This window comes from Vanellus vanellus, assembly GCF_965231255.1.
Source record: "Vanellus vanellus genome assembly, chromosome: 3".
NCBI classification, from domain to species: domain Eukaryota; kingdom Metazoa; phylum Chordata; class Aves; order Charadriiformes; family Charadriidae; genus Vanellus; species Vanellus vanellus.
Window position 1 is genome coordinate 22,197,556 of NC_138907.1, and position 20,007 is coordinate 22,217,562.

The following is a 20,007-nucleotide window of genomic DNA, read 5'->3' on the forward strand; positions in this document are numbered from 1 at the left end:
TGTCTGGTCAATCTATTGGTAGCTTTTATTGGGGCACCATTGATATAGATGAAACTGCAATTACATACGTGTAACAGACCTGGAAGTTTGGTAGAGTACAGGTAAAACAGACCATCTTTTACCTCAATTTCACTAAACACATATAACATAAGCATTCCAATGAGCTTCCAACAGTGGTGCACGGTGGGAGGATGAAACATAACGGGCACACATTGAAACAATGGAGTTCTGTACTGGATAAAAGGAGAAACTTCTTCACCGTGAGGACAGAGGAACTTAAGGAACAAGTTGCCCAAAGAGCTTCACCTGGTCTGACCTCAGTGCTGCCCCTGCTCCGAGCAAGACGTCGGACTAGAGACCCCCCCAAGGCCTCCATCACCTTCCGATCCTTTATCAATCTCTAAGTTCATCATGATAAAACATTTTGCAGCTTTGCTAAGAAAAATAAAAAAGAAATCTGCCAAGCAGCGACCCCCTGCCACCGTCCAGGTCTTCCTGACCGCGCAGGCGACTTGTTTACCATGTCAGCACCTATCACGACACCGTCACCCACCTGCGCAAGGGAGAGGAGCTGTCACACGGCTCAGTGGCGCCCAAGCCAGGCCACAGGAGGTTAACAAGCGATCTTCCGTGCCCAAACCGCCTTCACCCCCTCCGCACCCGACACAGCACAGGGGCGGTTTGCCCGGCGGGAGACTGCCCGGTGCCGACCGCCTCGGGCCCTCGCCGCCAGCGGCACACACCGACCAACCGACGCCCGCCCCGGCGCGCAGCCCCTTTCACAGCAGTAGCTGCCGCGCCGCCCGGCTCCCCGAGCACCGCCGACACCAGCGAGTGGGGCACAGGCGGCGCTCACAGCCGCCGGGACCCTGCCGGTAACGACCCGCCGCCACTTCCGCTCCCGGGTGGTGCGTCACACGCTCGCCGCCGCAGGCAGCGCCAGAGGAGAGCCGATGACATCGTCCCGCGCGGGACGGCGGGCCGACAGCATCGATCCCGCTGGTTATCCCCCCCCGCCCCCCTCACCGGCTGCCCCAAGGCCCCCGCAGCCGCCAGCCCCTCGGCTGGGGCCTCTCCCCGGCACAGCCGACGGAGGCACGGCCAGGCCCCGCAGCCCTCCCCCGGAAGGGACCTCTCAGCGCCACAAATAAAAGCGGGAGGGAACGGCGGCCCAGCGGCGGTACCAGCCCTCCCGGATGGGTGACCCGGCACAGGGGCGCCGCTGCCTACCTGTGGGAAACCTCCCACGGCGGCACGACCGGGAGCAGAGCGGAGAAAAGGCGCCGCCGCCGCGACTCAGCTGGGAGGGCGGGTTCCCTCAGGAGCCACGTGACCGCCGCCATGACACATACCGAGGCGGAAGTGGCGGCTCTGTCGCGGCCGCCGCCTCGGTAGCGATGGCGCGGGCGGGCGCGGTCCGGCGCAGCCTACCTCGCTGGGCGGCGCTGGCGGGAGGCGCTCGCCGCGTTTGGTTGTCGCGGCGGCTGGGCTGGGCTGGGCTGGGCCGGGCCGGCGGCGAGCGCGGGGCTGGCGCTGGCGGGAGCGGCTGCCCGGCGGGGTGCCCCGGCCCGGGGTGAGCATGGTGCCCTAGTGCTGGGGCTATGTCGGAGGCGGCCCGGAGCCTCCTGCAGCGCTGGGGCGCCAGCTTCAGGAAGGGCACCGACTTCGACTCTTGGGGGCAGCTAGTGGAGGCGATCGACGAGTACCAGATGTGAGTGCGGGGGCGGGCGGCTCCCGCCGTTGCCCCGCCGGTCCCCGGCACGGCCCCAGAGCCCCGGGCGAGGGGCCGGGGCGCGGCGGGAGGGAGGGGAAGAGCGGCCCCGGGGCGGGGCAGGGCAGGGGGGGCCCCCGCGGGGCCTAGGCCGCGGCCCCCCTTCACCCCTCAGGCCCTGCCGGCGGGTACCCCCCTGCCGTTACATGAGGCGCGGGGCTGTGGGTCGGGGTGTCCCCCTGAGGCGAGGCAGAGCGGGGTCGCCCGGGAGCCGCCCCGCCGGAGTCGTCGGTCGGCGGCGGGTGCTCGGCCGGGCGCTGCCCCCCTCGGCGGCTGGGGGCGAGGCGGGAGCCGGCCCCCCCTTCTGTGAGGGTGGCGGCCGTGAAACCGCGGCCCCCCCCCCCATCCCCGGGCGTGGGCTGTCGAGGAGGCTGGCCGGTGGATCCCCACGGCGACAGGCACGGGTGTCCTGGGGTACCCCCGTCCCATTGCTCTGTCCGCTGGGCACCCTGTGTGTGGGGAAAGGGGGGACCCGGCTGAGGGAAAAGGGCTACTGAAGCATGAGCCTTACCCCCCCCCCCCCCCCCCCCCCCCCCCCCGAAAAAAAGCCAAACAACCCATCGGGGTGAAAACTGACCCATCGCACTGCTTGTGTGTTTCGCTTCTGGTGAAACTGGGGCGGGAGAGCGGGGAACATGGTGGTGGGAGGGCAGCGACAGGCGCGGCCCCAGTCACATTGGCTCACACCATCCATGAATCCCTTGGTATCAGACAAGCATCGACACCATTGACGGTATCCTTAGAAACATACCTGGTAATTTTAGTCAAATGCTCTCCTCTAGTATTCTGTTCGCCATGAAGATAAAAGCTATTTCCTTGTGATCTGAGTGTTGCAGGCTGTTTCTTATGGTGCGTTTTCTGGAAGGAGTCTGGAGGGTTCACACTCGTTCCCCAAGAGAAAGTCAGTTGAAGAGATACTCTCCAAGAGATCTTCCAGCACTATTTGTGACTCTTCAAGTTCTGGGCTGTAACCGCACTGACTACCAGTTCACTTGCCATTCAGAGTAACTAGCCAGCTAGCTGTGCACGGCATAGTCATGAGATGCTATAATCTCATTTCATTCACTCACCGGGCAGGATGATGCGAGTTCAGTTATTTGCAGTTTGCTGATGGTCTTTAGAGCAGGGCAAGCTGTTACTACAAACCTTGGCACAGGGATGAAAAGAAGTTCTCTTACAGATCTGTATCTCAGAAGAAGAAAAAAATCATCAGAAAGTAAAAGAAGATATTTTTAATAACTGCCCTTATGTGGACATCTATGAGGAGTCCAGTAGGATCCTAATGCTTTAAATTGTCCTGGCAGTCTCAGCAGCCAGTTTCGTGTAATGATGTTTCTTCAGAATTAAAACTCTTCAGGCTCTCATTCTGAGCTCTCTTCATTGAGAAATAAGGTCACTAAATGTTTGCACACAGTCCAGGTTGAGAGTCAGTGTAACTTTTATTCCCTTCCTCCCAGCATCACTTGTGTCTGAGGAGAACTGAGGTGATCTCCATGCCCTTTATTCTGACTTTGGAGCAGTGTGATGTCTTTGTAAGAAAGCTACTCTTGGGTAGTAGTATTGTAAGCTGCTCTTGCAAGCCTTATCAGTGAGTTTCTACTGAATAGTCGTAAGTAGATGGGCTCTGTTGTTCCAGGAGGAAGAAGAAAGGGGAGAGAAGATCAAAGGATTACAGGGAGGTATTTCCTAGGGAGGAGCAGAACCTTTTCAGTGTGCGTATCTGCTTCTTGTAGATACAGCTGGTAAATTAAAAACAATTTCAAGGTATAAGGTAGAAGTTGCAAATAAGAAGCACAAGGCAAGATACCTACCTGTAGCTCTGGAGAGACATAACAGCGTGGCTTTATGCTGTTGCCTTCTTAAATGGCAACCTGAGATGGGATGAACAAGTGTGTTGCTGCAGTTTGCCGGGTGCTGCTAACATTGGCATGGTCTGTAATGATCAGCACAGGGAGGCTGGGGAGAAGCTGTTTACGGTGACCTTGTTGATACTGAGAAGGATTTCCCTGAATCTAAGCTAGTTCAGTCCATGGATTTAATGGCTGCTGATGTAAAACAATTACCTCCTGTGTCCAGGGGGACCTGCATCTGCTCAGGTCTTTATATTGATCCTGGAAGTGCAGGAAGCTTGGTGCAAAGATTGGCCCTTGTTCATTCAGGTGCTCACTCATGCAGGAGCCCTCAGAGCTGTCAGCAGTGCCTTCCCTGGTGAATGTCCCTGTCTGTAAAACTTGGTCTGATCCGACTTTGAACAAGCTTCAAGTGAGATGCCAGATGTGTTTATTTGGATTAGGGTGGACTTTTTTTGTATTAGTGACAAATGGAAAGAGGGATGTGTTACTGATGCTTGCAGACGTGTTAATACTGTGATGCTGCCTGTTGTGGGTGGTATATTGCTGCTATGGTGATATGTTTTCTTAAATCGTTATTTTTAAATGCCCTTTCTATATGTCCTGTGTATCCTATCAGCAGGGCAGTAGGGAAGGAGTGTATGTTTGGGTTCAAGTGTGTTTGTGCTTCTTGTCTTTTCTCAGCCACCATCTTTCCTCCCTCTTTATAAAAAAGGGGACAACACCAATGAGTTGTATAGTTACCTTGTCCTCTTTGGTTTTGTAGTTAAAAGCTACAGTGGCCTCAATCCTTGTGTCTTTTTAAGAGAGCTTATTTTTAGAAAAACCGAAGAAATAATAGAGTTCTGATTTTTGCTCCTGACACAGGCTTTGGCAGTAATCTGTTTTGGTGTATGCATCTTGGTGTATGTCTTTTAACCGCCCTCCAAAAACCAGGGTAATGCCCAGTGCAATGGTGGCGAGAAGCTGAATCCCTTCAACAATGCAAACTTGTGAGGTTCCAGACGGAAGTGTATTTTGTGATGCCCTGAGTACTGCTGCTGTCCCTGGGTTTCCCTTCAACCTCCTGTTTCTGCTCCCCCTCTGCTTTTTTTTTTTTTCTTTGATTATTTACAGGGAATGGCAACAATTGCCCAGAGGTTTTGCTTGTTTAATGTTCTCCTTCCTCCCCAGACGGAAACCGTAACTCTTCCCATAGCTTCCCTCTCCAGCTTCCTTTCGCTTTCTCGAGCAGTTTGCTTACTGCTGCTTTCCAAACCCCTTGGTACTCCTGTCTCCGTGGTGACACGGGGTGGGGTCTCTGCTCCGCATGTGATGCTGACAGGCGCAAATGAGAGCTGATAACAACCCCACCAGCCTGGGCCAGGCCACCCTGCGCCTGAGTTCCAGTGCTGGGAGAGCGTGTGGCCATTGCCAGGAGGTGTGGGTGCAGGCACCCTAGGCAATCAGACTTGCCTCAGTCTCTCCCTGTGAAATGCATGTGGGCTTGTTGCACAGTGGGTCTTCACAAGCGGTATGGTTTGTTATTATAAAATAAGGGGATGGGGAGAGGAAAAAGGTCAGTGCTTGTAAAAGGGGCTGTTGGCTAGAAGGACCTTTTTCCCTGTTCACCCTTCATGATGCGTTATATATGTAGTCTTTCCTGCCTAATGTAGTTGCATACTTTGTCCATCTTCTGTTTGTTTGGTGTTTTTTTTTTAAGCATGGCCTACCGTGGTTATAGAAATCTTTGTTAAAACAAAACCAAACCTGTTTGGAGCAGCAATCTGTGGACCTTTTGGCTGGCATGTTTTCTGAAGGCTGGGGGATGTGTGTGTTTCTGTATTGCCTTCCCACTCTACATTTTTCTTCCCCCATCCAGATTAGCAAGGCATCTACAAAAAGAGGCGCAGTCTCAGCACAACAACTCAGAATTCACAGAAGATCAAAAGGTGAGTATTGCTGCTTGCTCAGTCAAGGAGCTTAACTTGTAGATGTTGATGTGTATTATGTTGTTTTTTTATTTCGCAGACCACAGCCTTATGAGACCTTTTTTACGCCCTCACTATATGTACAGAAACAGAGCCTGACACGGCTAAAACAGTTGCTGGCATTAGATATGACAGATGTGCTGCTGTGTAGTACTGAATGTCATGCATGCTGACCAGAGTCCTTCATAACCTGGGTGGGTTTTTTTTGGGTGACCTTTTGATAACTTGCTTATACAACGTTAGCACAACTTACGTTGTGAAGTCTGAATACTTCACAAATGTCTTGAACTGCAGATGTTGAGGGTGTGTAAGGAGGATATTAGCTTAACATGTGACACCTGACTAGGAAGGGGCCTGATGGAATACTCCCTAGTAGTCTCTTAGAGTGTTATTTGTTTATAATCTTTCAAAATACTGAAATTATTTTACTCCTTCCTCCCTCCTCTCAGTTGAAAAGGCTGTGTCTCGTCTCAGCGTCATATTAATGCAATTCTGTGACAGGATTTAAGAGGAAGATGCTAGTTGAGGTCTCATTATTTTGCTGAAAATGCTTGAATGTATTTTTTTTGAGATATGAGGCCCTGCTAAATTTTTGTGTCTCATATAAAGGCCTGTTTTTCTTAGGAATACCAAATTAGAGAACCATATTTGCAGATTTCCAAGTTATAAGATCACTTGCTTGAGCAATGGTGTTGCCTGAAAAATGACTTTTGCTAGCCCAGAATGTCACCTATGGTTAATAGGGTGCTAGAGTAATGGGATCTGTGTTTGGAAACGTTGGTCCTGAAAGCAGGTCATGGCTACAGAAATTGGAGATGAACTTGATGTGTTCAAAGAAACTCATTACAAAGAAATACACCTTTACATAGAGTCTGACAGGGGTGTTAACTGTTTCCTTGAGGTGTACCAATAAGAAAAACAAAGAGCAGGTCTTCCATGTTCTGTTTACTTTCTGCAAAGAAGAAAAGGCTCAGGTTTGTCTTAAATTGAGTCATAATCTTGGAGAAGGATTTGGTCCACCTTTTCTGAACTGAAGGCTTTGGAGGTTTGTTAACGTTGGACAGCTGTTTACTCTTTGATTGCTTCTACTCTCTGTCCCTTGCTGGTAGCTTTCTCCTTCATTCATAGCTATAGTCATCTTTACTGTATGTTTCCCCTCTGTGTATACTTTTGAAAATATGGTTACTTCATAAAGGCCAAGCTGTTAATCTCACTTCCAGAGGCATCATCTCCTGTGAGTATGGCAACCAGAACCACATAGGGCTTTGCTTCCAGACGTTCTCTGAATCTTGTGGAAAGGACGTTGGATCAGACTGTGGAAGTGAGTGAGGTCAGCCATGAGGAAAGGCCTAGGGGGCTCAGGAAGCAGAGATAACTGACCTCAGATGTTAGATGCACAACTGTGATCATGTCTTAAGGCAACAGTCTTCTGAAAAGAAAAACTAAGGAGTGGCTGTTTTGAATCCTTGCGGAGTGATACCTGTTTCTGAAGCTGATGGAACTTACAAAAGAGGTTGACTTGCTTTTTTTTGCAGATCAGTAAGGGAATGATGCACTGAAACCTTTGAGCCTGGTTATCAAATGGTGGTGCCTATCTCATTAGCCACATATACAGCCGAATTCCCCAACATTTTGTTGAGAGAACATTCTCTTTCCCTCCTCTACTATGAGGAATGCAAGTCACAACAAAAATACGAGTGTTGCTGCTGCTTTAAAAGAAGCACTTAAAACTCTACACGGCAAAATCTTTCAGTCTGATGTTAAGCTCCTTGTTGTTCTGGTCTTCCCTATTTCTGCAGGATCTCAGCCAGTATAACCTACTGATCATGACCAGTTACTATCATTGCTAGTATTATTCACTTGGCATGTAGGAGTAGAGTTTAGCACGCTTCTGGGTTTTCAAGCAGTTTGGTTAAACAAATGTGTATCTTCTCTCTTGCCACTCTTCAAAAAAGTCTACATGCCAAAACAGTACATTTGCTCAAATAAGTTCCTGCCAATGCTATTTCCTTTTGGTTCCAGAAAGTTTCTTTCCCCAATAACTTGTCTTTCTGAGGTTCTGTATGTCATATAAAAGCCACCTCTTTATTTTTCTGAATGTAGAAGAGTGTAAACTTCAGGATTTGCTTATCTGATATTACTGGCCAAGGCTGTGCACAGAATTTCATAGATTGGAGAAGGCAAGGCTGTGAAGCTAATTATGATTTCCAGTTGCTTGATATAGCCTCGTTCCAGTCTGTAGATTTGCAGTTAGGTGTTTTCCAAAGGACCATACGTGCTGCTGAGAATTACTGTGAGGTTGTCATTGTTTCTTACTTGACGTACTTGGTGGGGAAGATGGATTTCAGCAGTGATTCCTCTGTACCAAGGGAAAACTACGAGCTTTACAGCTACAGGGAAAGGACGAGGCTAGGTTCAAATCTTCAGTCTGTATAAACTTTTACCGTGTTTGGATTTATTTCATGCATCACAGGTGGTAATGCAGATATGGCCACACCATAATTGATGGTGTGTTACTTGCTAATATAATCATACAATCTGTTAATCTAACAATGCTTGACAGATACCACCAATTTCTTTCCTAGGCATACTGTGAGCCAGTTATCATTTATGTTATAACAAATGTATTGTTTGTGGTAAGAATTCAGACTTTTGAATATTCATATCTTGCCTTCTTGCTCTTGATCTGAAGGGTCTATTTTGAAACACTGTATGCTGCTTCACTTGATAGAGCAGGCTAGTCTCCAGAACTTTGCTGTTCATTCCTGATTTTCAGCTTCTGGGGGGTTGTTGTCTTATATCTACTGCTGGATGCAATTCTGGAGTTTTGGTCCTCAGGGAAGGCTCTGTCTTGACGTGGATAATTGACAGTGCTGGAATCTTCATTAGTGGTTGTGAATTTCATTGAAGAATTTCTCTGCAGAGAAATACTGTAAACAGCAAATTATTGGGTTTAAATCTAGTCACCCTGCAACAGCTTTAAGGAGGCAATGCAAGAATTTCATCGCTAGAAGCTGCGTGCCTGGAATATTAACAGATAAAGTTACTGGTGGATTTACCTCAGTCTCAACATCTGCATCCTGCTGTTCTTTATTTTATCTCAATTCTCTAAAAAATCCTGTCTTCATTCATGATCAATGTGTGTTGCTACATGATTTGTTCCCGTTAGGTTTGGCCATGGTTGTCAGCTTGCCTCCAGCTATAGTTACTCTCACCCAGTTCTCTATGTAATAAATTTGACCTTTAAAGCCCTCTTGTAACCGCAGTTGTTGCTTCTCGCGTAACTGTTTTTGTGCTAGGCTGAGTTTTCTTCAGTATTAGAAAATCATGCTTTCTTTATGCAATGGTAACTTGCTGAAATAAGAGCACTGTTGAACAGTCTTAGCATGATTCATTAAACTACTGGTCTCCTAACAGCCTAGACCTCTCTTTAAAGCCAAACTGTGCTCTGGCTCTGTATTTATGCAAACATCTTTGACTGCATTACAGTTAGCACAGTCATTACTCACACAACTGCACTGAAGAAGCCTTGACTACGAGATCAACTGACTTTTTCCCTGTCTAATCATGAGTTTACATAAAACTGAATCTTAACTTTATTTTAAACTAGCAAAGTTAATTATGGCTTCAGTCTTTCTAATGAGATGCAGAATGTTTTCCCTGCTGCAGAAAGGAGCCTTTGCATGGGATAGTTGCAGCTGAAAATGATAGCAGCGTTTAGCTGCATTTTTAACTTTTGGGTTGGGTGTGGTCCCTTAAAAAAATAGTTATGAATAATGCCTGCTGGGAGCTTGCCATATTTCAATAGATTCCATATAAAACCTATTCTTTACTATTTTAAGACTCCCAAACTCTCTTCAATTAATCTGTTTCTAGAGCCATTATTGCCCTTCAGCCCCCAGGAGCCAGAGGACACATGTTTTGTATAGCTGTTTGTCCTGTTAGGAGGTAACTAGTTCAGGCAGCTTTAAGAATACACAGTTTGGAATCTGCAGGATAGGGAAGTGGAGCATTGCTGAGCTTATTGGTGAATTGACAAAGGAGATAGGGGTTGAGCCGTGCTTCTTGAGACCTCATGTATGGTGTGAGCTTAATGCTCTGCATGTGAGACTGGGAGGGGAAGAGCCATGTGAAAATCTGTTTACATGTTCTGTTTCTGTGGTGGAGCAGAGAGACCGTGCTGGCACCCTGCGAGCTCGTAGCCCTCTTTCTGTGGTGCAGTCGGAGGGGTTTTGATCTAACACGGAACAGGCATGCTCTTTGCTCAGCAGTCAACACACAAACCATCAGAACAGCTGGGTTTTTGCAAATGTTGGAGCTGCAGTCAAACCTTAGAGACTTCCCCTCCCTTCCCTGGGGAACCTCTGGGTTCCTTTCTTTTACCCATTACTTCACACCTTCCTCTTTAAGATTCTACCTTTGCAATGTATCTTTCCAGATGTTCTCAAATATCAAAAGGAATTCCTTTTGTTACACTGCAGCTGATTAGATGGGTGTAATACATTCTTACCCTGGGGACTGCGGTTCTGTTTCAGTAGTACTACCTGGTGTCCTCCCGTCCAGCCTAAAGGTGCATGTAAATCCACAACACTCCTGTATGGAGTGTGGGTCTGAAAGTGCCAAAATCTGTCCAGGACTGTACGTATTCCTTTCTCTTTCAAAAATCTGTGTTTTTCCAAGGTATGTTGGAGATCCAGCTAATTCTGTTGTGGCAGAATCTATTTCGGGGAGGTAGAGGTTTAACTGAACCTGGACTACAAAATGAACCTCCACAGAAATGGAGCTGTAATATTTTTACTCTGCCATGTTGCATGCATGCAAGCAAGTCACGTTGCTCTATGTTAAAATTCCCATACAGCACACCACTGCATATGCTGCATCCTAGGTAGAAGAGAAAACAATGTCTGTCCTGGGCTAATATGCATCACTTGCTACTTTCCTGGAAGGCACTCAAAAAACCTGAATTTTTGAGACCTCCCTACAATGGACAGTAATATAAACTACGAGGATGTGAAGTCTGGGATAATGCCATGTCGTAACAGAGTGTTTAAGACAAGAGGAGGTACCGGTTGGGGAGAAATGGCTTTGAAAGCTTTGATAAGCCTGTGGTGGCAGATAAAAATCATGTGTCTGTGGCTTTTACACACTCCAGCTGGTGGCTCTGCCCTTGAGGTATTGATGTCTGATCTGCTTATGATTCAACTCCTGAACTCTTTCAACTTTCAGTGTGGCATAAGGTGAACTGAAACAGGAGCCACTTAGCTTTTAGCCCAGCCTATTGAAACTAGTGGTGGCCCAGGAGCTGATTGAGAAGAGTTGTGACATCCCTTTGCAGGAGAGTCAGGGGAAGTGACTGGGAAGGTGGCTGTGAAAGCATGCCTAGTTTTGATCTGCTGCTACAGACCTCTTGGAGTCCTAAAATGTAACCCTCCTTTAAAGGTAGGTTTTGGCTTTTGAGTGATACCACATAACTTGCCAGATGCCCATACTCTTTAAGTTCTTTGATGCTAGAGTTGTGCTCTAGGAAATATTTTCCTCCCCTTGCATCCAGCTTCAGGGGGAGCTGTTTTCATACTGCCTGATTTAAAAGGAGAGAATGAGTTACAGGTGCGTATTTCAACTTTAATCTTCCTTCTGGGGGAGAACTTTGAAAATAAACTGCTTTTCTTTGTAGCTTCATTTTTGCTGTTTTTCTTGCCCTATAAATGTTCCACAGAGCATTTTGAATTATATTTGGCCCTTATCTCTGCAGATAGTCCCAGTTTTTCTTCAATAAAACCTGTTAATGAACAAACTTGTGATGGTCAAGCAGGGTAAAATACACCATGCAGTTATGTCCGCTTGATGTCAGTTATGGAAGTCAACTCCTCCTTTCAGCTGGTAGTAATAGAAACAAATGTGACTGTTGATGGAGCTTCTTATTTTGTGAGACATAAAAGCTTAAGTAGTACTGTCTTCAAAGTAAGACTGCTAGCATTGGGCTATTTTGAACCCCTTCCGTGTCTTCTACATTTTTAAATGAAAATGAAATTGCTTCACAGTTCTGACAAGTTTGAATCAAAGAATCTATTTCATGCTTCACTCAGAGTTTAAATGTCTTAAAATTAGAAAAATAGAAAGTTAGAAAAAAATCTGTCTTTATACTTCCTGTCCCACCAAAACCCACAAAAGTGGCCCGTATTTTTTCAGTGTCGAGATACTGGGCTTCTGTAACTTCTGAGGAGGGCTGGCTTGGTCTACTGAGATTGTAAGCCCATCAGAAGAATTGTGGGTATGACTCCTAAAAGGGCAAATTAGAACAAACCACTCCAGTTCTCAGAAGGTAATATGCTGGTTGGTTTGGATTTCTCTTCTTTCTTACTCTCCCATATCGCTTCAGAGCAGTTGAGTTTATAAACAATTTATGATTTGTGGTAGGCATTATTACAGTTTCTGCTGAGTGAATGACCCCCATCTGTGTTGATGAGCTTTGGGAGGGGAGTTAAGTGGCAGATGTCTGTTTCATCTATTGCACTTTCAGAAAATCTTGCTTGTGTATAAAAACGCTTTTGTTGCTGAGTGATCTGGTACTGGATAATAGATCTGAAATCTTTGCAAGAAAAAACAGTTGTTCATATTTATATTTTAAACAAATGTGAATATGGAAGAATACAGTTTCAGTGCTAAATTAAGTTGGTGTTTGTTTGCTTGTTTGTTTTTCAGAAAACCATAGCTAAAATTGCAACATGCTTGGAACTGAGAAGTGCAGCTTTACAGGTATAGCTCTTTTTCCTATGTGACTTCATATTTTAGTGATAGGTAACTGTAGAGCTTTTTTAAGTTAGCTTAGTATCTTCAGACATAGCCAAAACTTCTGAAAACAGAGTGAACAAACACTTGAACACTTGGACTTTCCAATTTGTCAACATGAGGGCCCAGGTTGCTGCTTTAAAAACTTTTAAGTGCTTGTATGAGCATGTATTGGAGTTTGTACAGGAATTTAACCGCATCTTTTATGTCTTTGGTTTTTTGCCTCATTTTCCTCCTTCAGAACTGATTACTTTGACTTCCTAACCTGTGTTCAGGGGTAAAAAGATTCCCCAGAGTGACCCTTGCACTAATTCAGCCACTTCACAAATCATAACAGAGCACAAGGAAGAATATGTGTGTAGAATAAAAATGACTTTGTAGCAGTCATGAAAACTGGCAGTGCTGTAGGCAAATGTGTGAAAATAATGATTTTGAAGCTACTCTTTGGACTTTTGTCTGGACTGAAAGTAGATGTCATGGAAGGAAATTTCTTTTTCTCTCAGCACAATTTTATCACCAAAACAAAAGGGAAGCGAGAGAAATTTCCAAAAGAGTGGTTTGGGGGAGGGATGAATCAGCTAAAGCAAAGTTTGGCTTACTGGGTTACCTCTTACTGACAAAAACTGGCCACAGGCAAATTTTGCATTGAGTTACAGCAGCGCTCCTGAGTACTTCCTGTTGCTGTATAGGTGCAGCAGCTCTGTTGTGCTGCCTTCAGTTGTCTGAGAGGCTGGGATGCAGTGACAATTTAGGCAGCATGCTGAAGCTGGACTAATGAGGTGGGGGCTGACCAGTATTGAGGCTGGGCAGCGTTTGAAGAATTATTTGGTTAGCTCTACCTGTCTTTCTGTTTTGATTTAGTATGGGGTGTTTGAACAGTGCTGCACTTGTTTTGAGTCCCTGTGACTTTGTGATGAGGGCAAGTGTGTTCCACTGTGGGACAGCTTCGTGGGTCAGGTCACGTCTCAGGGCAACAGCAGATGGCTCAGCAATGTCATAACCTGCCAAACTGAAGAGATGATGTATTGCAAGAACAGCCTTCCTTGCTGCTGGTTCCTTAGCAGTAACTCAAGGATTTTATAACCTCACGTGAGGGTACTATGACTTCTCATCCACTTCACTTTGGGGAATGTTTTACGTGCTGCAGTTTTGTTACAGTTTCTTAGCAGAGATTAAAACAATTAGAGAGTATTGTCATCTTTACCCATACTGTTACAAGAATGAGAATAGTGCTTTACTGTACTTCTGTAGTCTTGCAGAAGGTCCCTGTGGACACTTGGGCAAAATCAAGAAAAAGAAAAAAAAAAAAAAAGGAAACAAAAAATGTTGGGCCTCAAAGAAATGTTGAAAACAATGGGTAATCTTAAGAGATGCCAAGGGTGCAATGAGGCAATACATAAGACCTGATCCTCAGCCTAAAAGAGGATGTCCAGTGTCAATTCTTTTGTTTGCACCACTTTTCTTATGCCAGCTTCGCCACTTCTTGTCTCAGAATAGGCTAGTTCAGTTTACCAAACTGTCAGTGAATTACCTCAGGGAAAAAAAAACAAACACTTTTCTGTTGAATTCGTAAGTCAAATAGGCTTACTGAGAAGCAGACATGCTACAGACAGATGAGGAAACTGCAGCATCAGAGTTGGAGAAAGGAGAGATGGTAATCCCTCTTCTATTTGCAGTGAGCTCTTAGCTGAGTGTTTTGTCAAGCTTGTCCTGTATACTGTTGGATGTGTCTTGAACTGAGAATGCTCCTGTTGGAGCATCACTTTGCAGTGCAGTCTTACAGCTGATTTTACTTCAGAATAACTTGACTGCAGAAGAATTAAAACAGGTCCCTCTGTCTTAATGTTCCTGTGTGCAGTAAGTATGAAAGATCAACTCGCTGCTTTAAAAATACTTACCTTGCATTAGAGCTTAGAACATGGGATGAGTTTGTTCTCAATAAATGAGATGTGCTTTCTGCCTGACCTGTGAACCTAGCCTCTGTTGGGGAGGTTTTGTTCCATTTTTTTATGACATAGCTTTGAAGTAACCTGGTATGCTTTGTAATAAGTAACTTGGCAAAAGAATTTTGCTTCAGCTAAAATGGATATGTGCTCGCTATGGCTTCAGCTACTGATAGTTATGTGCTTGCTATGCCTTTGGAAAAGGAATAGTGTTAGATAGGGTATCAGATGAAAGCAACAGTTAAAAGTACCGAAAAACAAAGGGTGGTGTCATTAGCTAAGATAACCACAGAGGTGTAAAGAATGAAGAAGCCACAAGAAGGACATAGTGATAAAGACTTTGGCCCTCCTTCCCACGACTATCATGAAGACCCCTGATGAAGCCTATTGCCTGCGCCAGTAGAAGGGAGGGGGGCATGTTGCATTCCCAGAACTCATTGATTATGTATTTGGGGGTGGGTTGCATTCCAAGAAGTCATTGATTATGTATTTGGGGGTGGGTCGCGTTCCAAAAACTCATTGATTATGCAAACTATCTTCCAAGAAGAAACAGGAATACGAAATAAAAACAAGCGTTTGTAAAGGGAAAAATGAGACACAGGAGGAGAAATCCCCTGTGTAACTCCCAGCGCTGTAATAAATATTCTTTGCTCCACCAAATTTGCCCTGGACTAAAATTCAATACAGTGAGCACGTTTCTCACAGCTTGAACAAAGGAAGCACCTTGCATGCTTGTTCTAAGATATGGCAGCTCTGGCTGAGGGGAAGATGCATACTAAATTCTAACTCTTTATTTGTAATGTCCTAGTCCACCCAATCACAGGATGAATTTAAGCTTGAGGATCTGAAGAAGTTGGAACCAAGTAAGTAGTATCTTTGTATTTTAAGCGAGTGACATTTATCATTACAGTGGAAAATATGGCAGCATTATGAATACTGACTGACCACAATGTAGTTTGACAGTAATGCTGGTTTTAGGTGGCTCTTCCAAATATTTGTTACCACGTAGACAAAACTTGATGTGTATTAAGGAATATAATGTGGGTAATTTCAAAGCATAGTAGTTCTAATGTTTCATATAATGTATTTGTCTTTATTCTCAAGTAAGTGCTGCTAATTTTTGCACAAAATAGTAATTTAAGCTATCAGTAGTCCAGTATATAATCAGCTGGGAAATTTACCTGCACGTTTCTTATTTGAAATGTCAGTGCTTTGTGGTCTTCCTCCTTGCAGTGTGAAATTTATTTTTTCTTTTGAAAATATTTAACTTGTGCTCACGGTGGCCAATCACCTGTCTTCTACCACTGTAATGCTACCAGACTAATGAAGTTAAGAGTCAAAGTGAGGATGTGAGTCAGTCTTTGAAGGGTTTTGTGTGATGTTGTTTTTTCCCAACTGATCCTGGGTCAGTTCTTGGTATGTTAGTCCAGAAATAACCTTTTCACATAGGAAGTATCTATCTGCTACGTTTTTCTTCCCATAACACTGTCTGTTTTATTCTCAAAGCATGCTTGCAATCTGTTCTTGGGGAACAGGAGATGTGGAAGAGCTTCTTTCATGCTGGCAAAAGCTGGTTTTATTTTGCTGCTGTCACAATTGTATCATTAAGGGGGATGTTGGGGATAAGCATGATGGGCAGGCAAGTCTTTCCACTTTATGAATAAGCTGAGTTTCTCTGCACTCCCATTCTCTAAGTAACTGGCTCAGGATCCTACAGGGAAGCTTGTCAAGAAGAAGGGTGTTGAACTGAGGTTCCTCATGCCTCCACCAAAGCATAGAGTCCAAATGCTTTTAAACTGTTCCCTGAAAATTGAAAGTGAAGGTATGTTACAAGACCACTAGGTCTGTGAAGACCATAACTCAGGAAAGGGTTTAACTGTGTGTTGGATGTATTAGGTCTTTCTCAATCTGCATATTGCATGTTTGGCCTCTACATCCTCTGATTTGGGATTGTTTTCTATAGATACTCCTGCTGTCTGTTTATGAAATACTTAAAATGTTGTAATCATTTAATGACTGTGGACTTTAGACTCCATTGTGCAAATGCCTTGTGAGTGACTGAATGGTGGAAGGAGAGGAATCATGTTTTAATTGATCAAACTGTTCTACAAACCAAAGGAAGTGACTGTTGAAGGGTTTAGTCAGAATTTACATTCTGCCGACAGACATAAAGCTTCCCTTGAAATGCGTCGTTTTCTTAAAAGCCAAAATCTCAGTTATGGTGCAAGAGCCCTGTTGCTTATCTTGCCCTCCATCAGAGCATCGATGATTTTTTTATTTTTTTTTTTAGCTGTCAAAAAATCTGCTCAACAATGTGAAGCACACTGAGCCCACACTTCATACAACAAGTAACTATATTAAAACTGGGGAAGAGTGTGTGGCCATCAGTTTTCAAAGACACTGAGTTGTTTTCCTTGGAGGAGAATGGGTGCTTCTACAACAACAATTGAACATTGATGTTCTTAATGCTGCTGTCTGACTTGGATAGTTCTGGCCTCTTTCTCTCTCAATTGTGCCTTTGTTTTGTGTTTTTTAAGTATATCTTGAGTAGAGTAAATCTTAATCAGGCCAACACCAGCCAGTTCATAAAATACATCTTGAAGTATTTTAATTTGTGTTGTCAATTTTCTCTTGGTTTCCACCAGGAAAAAGCCAAAAATATCGGGGCTGGCAGCGCAAATAAGCGATTCCTTTGTTAGGTTAAGCCATTCTGTTAGGGTGGAATGAAAACAGCTATTCACACAATTTGGCTTGTTTTAATTACTTTTGTGCCTTAAGCTGTCAAAATGGCTGAGAAATTTGGTTTGGGTGTTGTTATAGCAACCAGGGCCCTTAGATTTAAACTTTTTTTTTTATCTTTTATTGTCAAGTTCTGACTTTCCCTACTTAAGCTTGCATTTCACACTGCTTGGAAAGTGAAGCAGTTGGCTAGTTTTGTTTGTTTATAGGATTTGTCACTGAATCTTTTGTGCTAAAATAATGCTACGGGAGGGTCCATACATACAAATAGTTCTTTTGAGACTACACTGTGTGGAATCATTGCTAACACACTGGATCTCGCAAATCCTTTTCTTGTGAAAGTTTATATCGGTGTTATAAAACACAGTACAAATGAATAGGCTGGGACATCCTGTGCGCCTATGTTTGTGTGTGATGATTCCAGGCACTAAGCGACTAAATTTAAACTCAGTGTATATGTATTGTAGGAGAAGTAGATGCTGGTTTGTACTAGGGAGTCTGGTAATTTAAAAAAAAAAAAAAATAAAAAAATCAGTACAGGTATCATAGGCTGTCACTAAAAATCTAAATGGACAGTGGTCTTTACCAAGTTAGTGTGGGCTGGTCTTATGGCTCATGTTAATAACTTCTTTCAAGAGAGAGCCAACTGCTGATAAAATCAATGTGATATTGTCCAGTGTCACAAAAGAAAAGGGAACTTCAGCATGAGAGCCTGCAGAACAGTATTTTAAAAAGATTCTGTTGGAAAAGCAACATAAATGGAGGACCTGTTGCTGGGATCTGCCCATTAGTTACACATGTGGAGAACTTTCTGTGAATTGTGTTCTCAGCAGCCGTATTATAGAGGGGAGGTGCTCTTCCTCCCAGAGGCGATGTGTGTTTTTAAAAACAAAACTAAAACCAAAAAAACCCAAACCAACCTCTTAAAGTTTGGGTGTCTTATGCAGTATTGCGAGATTCCTGTTTGTTGTAACCTAATGTTTTTTTCTGTGATCTGTGTTGGTTTTGTGTTTGGTTTGTTTTGTTTTGTTTTTTAATCAAGTGTTTTTTTTTAAAACTCGCACTTGTGATAGATGTGAAGAGGATTTTCCTTTTCCTCAGAGGATGATTGTTGCATAGCTGTTTTATTGCTTTGCTTTTTCTTAGTGACTTTGAATAAGTATTTCACCAGGCTGAGTGCTGTAGATCCACATTTTATCCTGATGATGTTTAAAGGAGCCCTCTAGTAAAACGCCATATTACATCTTTGCTAAATTATTTGCTATTGGTGATGAGACAGAGTTGAAGGCCTTTTAAAAACTCGATCCACAGCTTTCTGCGGCAAAAGGCTAGAGATTCTGGATGACGTTTCCAGAAGTGTTTCTGAGCTAAACGTGCAGCATCACCTTTGTTACCAACGCCTCCAGGATGTCTGAAAGCGGCGTACTCCCGTGGGCAGGTCCGGTACCAACACCCGTGTGCGTGGCTGCAGCTCTGGCAGGAGGGTGTCAGCTCAGCTCTGCCTGCAGGCAGCATCAGGATTTTAGGCGCTGTAAAACTGTTTGCCTTTTTCCTGTGCTCGTAGCGGTGGCGTATTTTACGCCCTCTAGTGATGACTGAGATGAATTACTAGAAGGTTGGGTTTTTTTCAGGGGATCTTCATACACTTAGTGAGAAAAACCGGTTACTGGGAAGAGAGCAATCTAGTGCTTACCAGCCTTTGGAAGATGAGGGAAAGACTGCTGTAATTTCTATTGCTTCTGTATAACGTGGCTGTGATCTGTAAGAGATCTCACTTTACTGAGATTTTTCTGCCTGGGGCAGTTTCACTTTCTGTCTCCATTACGATTTAGCTCTCCAAGAACTGGGAAATTCTGAGCGCGATAAAAATACCCTTCTTTTTCTGAACCTCAGCTGCACTGGAAGGTGACTGTCTGCTATTAATCAGCTACTTTTCTGTTGGGAAGTGGTTATGATTCTTCACCACCATGTTGAAACCTGCATTACTGATCCTTCAGAGCAGAAGTCTTTGGAGAGAGAGAGAGACTTGGCATCAGTTTTGTCTGTCACATCTGACTGAAGGCAACTTGAAGCTTTCTATGTATTTATGTATTCCGTCTAGCTGGAATCAGGCAGTACCTAACCTCTCAGGTGGTGGTACAGAAATCAGGAAAAAGAAATAATCAGAATGAGTAAAGACTGGAAAGACTTTTTGGATTCTTTATAGTTTCCCTGAGGGATTCTTTATTCATTGTAGCATTCAGATGGTGTCTGGAAAGTTAATGATGGAGCCCACGCTGAGTGATGTGAATATAAAGACAGACAGGGAAGTGCTCTTACGCTGGCTAACTGGAGTGTGCAGAGGCAGAGGGGCCTGGCAGTGGTTCCTTAAACATAACTGGTATTTAAGTACCTCTGGGTATTTGTGTAATCTTAACATCATTTTAAAACAGTTTTTTGTTCTCATTCAGTAGTCCTAAGGGGAGATTTCCCGTGCTCTGAGAGGGCTTATTGCAAAGTGAGGCTCAGTGAGAGGACTCCAGGTTTTCTACCTAGTCTCGCCTTACCCAGTCTGGGATACTCATTGTCTGGTAGGACAGTGCCTCTCCCTGCAGGTGTTCTCTTATAAATTTTTAGGCCCTTTAGCCACTGTGAAATGCTTATTTCTTTCATAGGCTTCTGTAAGTTTTGCTTTTACTCCTAAATGCTTTTGGAAATAACAGCTAAAGTTGTGATTACTGAAGCTTACTCAAGTTTCCAATACAAATGGCAAAGCCAGTCAATGTCCCTGGGGCTTGATGCTCAGATGTTGCACTGTATCTGTTCTGAGTTTTGCCAGTCTGCCCAGACATCTGAGGGCAGAAAAAGACATACAAACAAAGAACCCTAACAAAAAAAAAAACTAAAACACCTTCACGAAGAAGTAGGAAATCTCAACTAAGCTGTGTGTTACCAGCATGCTTGGA

General features: G+C 44.5%; 1 protein-coding gene across 2 annotated transcripts in view; it reads left to right on the top strand.

Moving 5' to 3' along the window:
- The first annotated feature begins 1,520 nt into the window (after positions 1-1,520).
- AIDA (axin interactor, dorsalization associated) overlaps positions 1,521-20,007 on the top strand; it is a 29,890-nt gene continuing 11,403 nt past the window's right edge. For both annotated transcript variants that reach the window (XM_082480399.1, XM_082480400.1), the window contains exons 1-4: positions 1,521-1,711; positions 5,483-5,552; positions 12,294-12,347; positions 15,132-15,186. In XM_082480399.1, coding sequence (XP_082336525.1) covers positions 1,602-1,711; positions 5,483-5,552; positions 12,294-12,347; positions 15,132-15,186 — 289 coding nt within the window. In that variant the 5' untranslated portion in view covers positions 1,521-1,601. The remainder of the gene's footprint in view (positions 1,712-5,482; positions 5,553-12,293; positions 12,348-15,131; positions 15,187-20,007) is intronic.